The 4,136-nt window shown below is 57.7% G+C and overlaps 1 protein-coding gene across 1 annotated transcript; it reads left to right on the plus strand.

Moving 5' to 3' along the window:
• Nucleotides 1–939: 939 nt before the first annotated feature.
• On the plus strand, nucleotides 940–3,023 carry PRF1 (perforin 1). The gene is given in 5 exon segments (XM_019532534.1): nucleotides 940–1,311; nucleotides 1,313–1,461; nucleotides 1,899–2,049; nucleotides 2,051–2,282; nucleotides 2,285–3,023. Coding segments are annotated over 5 exon segments (1,608 nt in total). The 3' UTR covers nucleotides 2,989–3,023.
• The last annotated feature ends 1,113 nt before the right edge of the window (nucleotides 3,024–4,136 follow it).

Below are 4,136 nucleotides of genomic sequence, written 5' to 3' on the forward strand. Positions count from 1 at the left end.
GGAGTCGGGGGGTGCCGGGGGCGGCTCCCCCGGGGCTCCCCCCCGGCAGAGGGCCGGGACCTCGTGCAAAGCGGGGCCCCCCCCCAGGGAAAGCTGAGCTTTACGAGGGACGGAGGAAGGGCTGGGGTCACGCCGCTGGCTGAGTTACACCCGCGTCACGGAGCTCGGCCACGGCCTTGTCCGGCCACGGCCTTCCCGTGGCCCCGCGCTGCGTGCGGCTCCTGCCCGCTCCGCACCACCCGCGCCGGGTGCCGAGGCTGGCCGCCGGCGGAGCGGGGGGAGCCGGAGCTGGAAGGCCGGGCATTTGGGGTGACATCGGTATAACGCATGGCTCACGTTGCCTGCTCTCCCCAGGGTTTTGATGCACATTTTTCTGCTTCAAGCCCCAGCTCCCAGAGTCTTGTGACTACAGGCACGGCTCACACCTGGTTGTCTTTACATCGCTTCGTACACATTGAAAAAATCACTTGAGAAACCTGATCTCTGAACCCCCAAAGGGGCCCAGGACGTGTTGTTTTGCACAGACCCCTGTTTTTTAAGCCAGTCTCCGGGGCCAGCTCACGCTGTTCAGTCCCTGAGCGCGGCAAGACTGAACCAGGAGGCACGTGGCTGGTGTTGGTAGTTGACTTGGGTCTGCCACCGAGGACGTAAATCCCCACTCTAATGCCAGTCTGATCCTGTCATGTGTGATTTGCCCCTGGACATGGAGCAGCTCAGAGGCCCTGGAGATGCTTGTCCGCAGCAGGGAGCCCCGCGGGGCCACTTCAACCAGCTCAGCTCCTGTAGGTCAAGTGGGAGCAACTGGGACGGGTTTGAGTCTCTCACCTGCCTCCAGGCCCCCCCCACCCAAGGGTTGCCAGCCGAGCTCCTCTCTCCTCCTAGGGACCACCCAGACAAACCCCTACCTTTTCTGGGATGAAGGACCACCCCATTCTCACCATGCCACATCCAGAAGTCCTCCTCCTTTGCCTCCTCCTGCCTGCGACAGCTGCCCACTGCCGCCAGGCCACAGCCGAGGAGTGCAAAGAGCACGTGGCCTTTGTGCCTGGCCACAGCCGGGTTGGGAAAGGCTTTGATGTCACGACACTGGCCTGGAAGACCTACGTGGTGGACACCAAGCGGTGGCAGAGGTGAGACAGGACCTGCACCCTGTGCTCCAATATGCTCCAGGGCAGGAGCCTCCAGTGCCTTCCCCTGGCTGTGGTCAACTGGAGGGTCAACGACTCATGCCAGAGGACAGTCAACAGCTCCCTGCACTACTCGGTTGTGGAGGTGGCCCAGGAAGCCAGCACAGCCATGGAAAAGAAATGGGGGGGTCATGCTTGATGTGGACGTCCCTTTGAAGGGCAACGTGCAGGTGGCGATGGCTGGTTCCCGCCCCAGCATTGCTAAATTCAGTGAGGACAAGGCCCGGCAGGACAAGTACTCCTTTGCCATCCATGAGGTTTTCTGCCAAAACATTGGTGAGGTGATAAGGGCAGAGAGGTCAGGGGAGATCAGGATCAAGTCTGAGCTGGGTGGGGGTGATGGGTAGGTTGGGGGGTAGATCTGGGTTGGGGTCAGGGCTAGAGCTGGGAATAGATCTAGGTTGTCTTAGGGTGGTGAATAGACTAAGGTTTGACTGGTGTCGTGGGCTGGTTGTGGTTGGGTTGAGTTGGGATCCAGGCTGGTTTGACTGGGGTTGAGTTGAGGTCATCAGTAGGTTTACGTTGGGGTTAAATTGAATTGGGGGTCACTGGTAGATTTCAGTTGGGTTGAGTTGAGGTCATGGCTAGGTTGCGTTGAGATCAGGTCAGGTTGAGGTCATGGGTAGGTTAGTTGGGACTACATGACCCCGTCAGGCAGTCATCCCTTCCCCTCACCCTCCAAGATGGCAGCTCTCCCTTCTTCTTCCCCACCCGGTTCAACATCACCAATAATCCCCCAATGTCTCCTAATTTCACGCGGGCCGTGAAGGACCTGCCTTGGTACTACAACTGGGCTTCACGCCCCAAGTATCGCCAGTTCATTGCCACCTACGGCACCCACTACTTTGCCCAGGTCTACCTGGGGGGGCCGCATCCGGGACATCACAGCCATCCAGACCTGCCAGACGGTGCTGGATGGGCTGACGCTCGACAAGGTCCAGTTCTGCTTGGACCTGGAAGTGGCCATGAGCATTGGGGCTGAGACCAGCAGAGCTGAGGAAGCCCCCAAAGTGTGCCAGAAGCAACGTGAGAAGCTTGCCATGAACTTCGATGAGGTCTACAAGGATCATCACACTGAGGTCATTGGAGGCCATGGCCCCTTCGATTGCTCTTCGCCAGTGGGTGGGACGCCAACGCTTACACCAGCTGGCTGGAAGAGCTCAAAGCCAACCCTGACCCAATCTCCTACACCCTGGCACCTCTCCACATTTTCGTCAAGCAACAGGACCCAAGACGGAAGGCTCTCCAGCAAGCGGTGAGCGAATACATCCATGACCAGGCCTTGTGGAGCAACTGCTTCCAGCCATGCCGGCTCGACACCCAGCATAGAGCCCTCTGCTCCCGTCTCTGCCCCAGGGACACCATAGCCAATGCCACGTGCTGCTCCCAGGACTGGGGGCAGGGTAAGCTGGAGGTTACAATCAAACATGGCAAAGGCCTGTGGGGAGATTACGGAAGCCAGACTGATGCCTACATCAAGGTTTTCTACCAGGAGAGGCTGAACCAAAGCAGAACTGTGACCAACAACCCCATCTGGAAGATCTGTCTAGATTTGGGGGCTGTGAAGGTTACCAGGGCCCCCCGGCTGAAGGTGCAAGTATGGGAGAAGGACAGTGGGTGGGACGATGACCTCCTGGGGACCTGCGTTGAACCGCTAGCGGCTGGCACCTCTCAGCAGAAGACCTGCTACCTGAACCTCGGCAGGCTAGAATACCACTACAAGCTGCTCTGTGGGCCGAGTCTGGGGGGACCTCAGTGCCAGGACTATGTCCTCCAGCCCCCTGGCAGGGCAGCCAGATAGACTGGGATTGGGTGAGCCTTGGGAGAGAAGCATAGATTTCATAGACATTAGGGGCTGGAAGGGACTTCATGAGATCATCGAGTCCAGCCCCCCCGCTACAGGCAGGAAGTCAGCCGGGATCAAGTGACCCCAGCAAGGAATAAATCCACCTGTTTTTTGAAGGAGTCCAGAGTAGGTGCTTGCACCACTTCTGGGGGGAGTCTGTTCCAGACCCCGGACACACTTTTTTCTTATGTTCAGTCTAAATCGGCCTTCCTGGAGTTTATGGCCATCGCACCTCATTATCCCTTGGGGAGCTCTGGTGAACAGCTGCTCTCCCAGGTCCTGGTGTACCCTTCTTATATACTTGTAGGCTGCCACCAAGTCCCCCTGAGCCTTCTCTTCTCCAGACTGAAGAGTCCCAAGTCCCTCAGCCTCTCCTTGTATGACCTTCCCTCCGGGCCATGGATCATGCGTGTGGCTCTCCTCTGCACTCTCTTAAGCTTCTCCACATCCTTCCTGAAGTGGGGGGCCCAGTACTGGACACAGTACTCCCGCTGCAGTCTCACCAGGTCCAGGTAAAGCGGGAGGATGACTTCCCTGGTTTTGCTTGAGATGCATCGGTAGATGCACTCCAGAGTTTGACCTGCTTTGCCAGCCACAGCATCGCATTGGTGGCTCATGTTCATCCTGTGGTCGGTCAAGACCTCCAAGTCCCTTTCAGTCGTGGGGTTAGCGAGCATAGACTAAGGAGAAGAAAGGGTCAATGCAGAGCCAAGAACTCCCTGAAACTTCACTGTTAGAGGTACAGAAACCCCGGTTTGAACTAATCAACGCCAAAGACCGACTCTTAGGACTGAATACCACCCCCACTCCCCCAGTCAACTGCCCCCAGAGCCCTATTCAGCACAGCAGTGAATTAATCAAACTTCATCAATGGACTCTTTAAGAGGGGGTCTTTAAGAGGAGGCTGGACGAACACCTTGCCAGGGTCGTTTGACCCCAGTACTCTTTCCTGTCCGTGGCGGGGGGTCGGACTAGATGATCTGCTCAGGTCCCTTCTGACCCTAGAAACTATGAAACTATGCCTCCCAAGACTGCACGTACCTGCGGACATGACCCCTGGGGCTGACAGCTGCCATCCAGCAACCACCAAGGTGGGGAAGTCC

The sequence above is a fragment of the Crocodylus porosus genome, unplaced genomic scaffold (assembly GCF_001723895.1).
Source record: "Crocodylus porosus isolate Cpor-Errol unplaced genomic scaffold, CroPor_comp1, whole genome shotgun sequence".
In the NCBI taxonomy this organism is placed as follows: Eukaryota; Metazoa; Chordata; order Crocodylia; family Crocodylidae; genus Crocodylus; species Crocodylus porosus.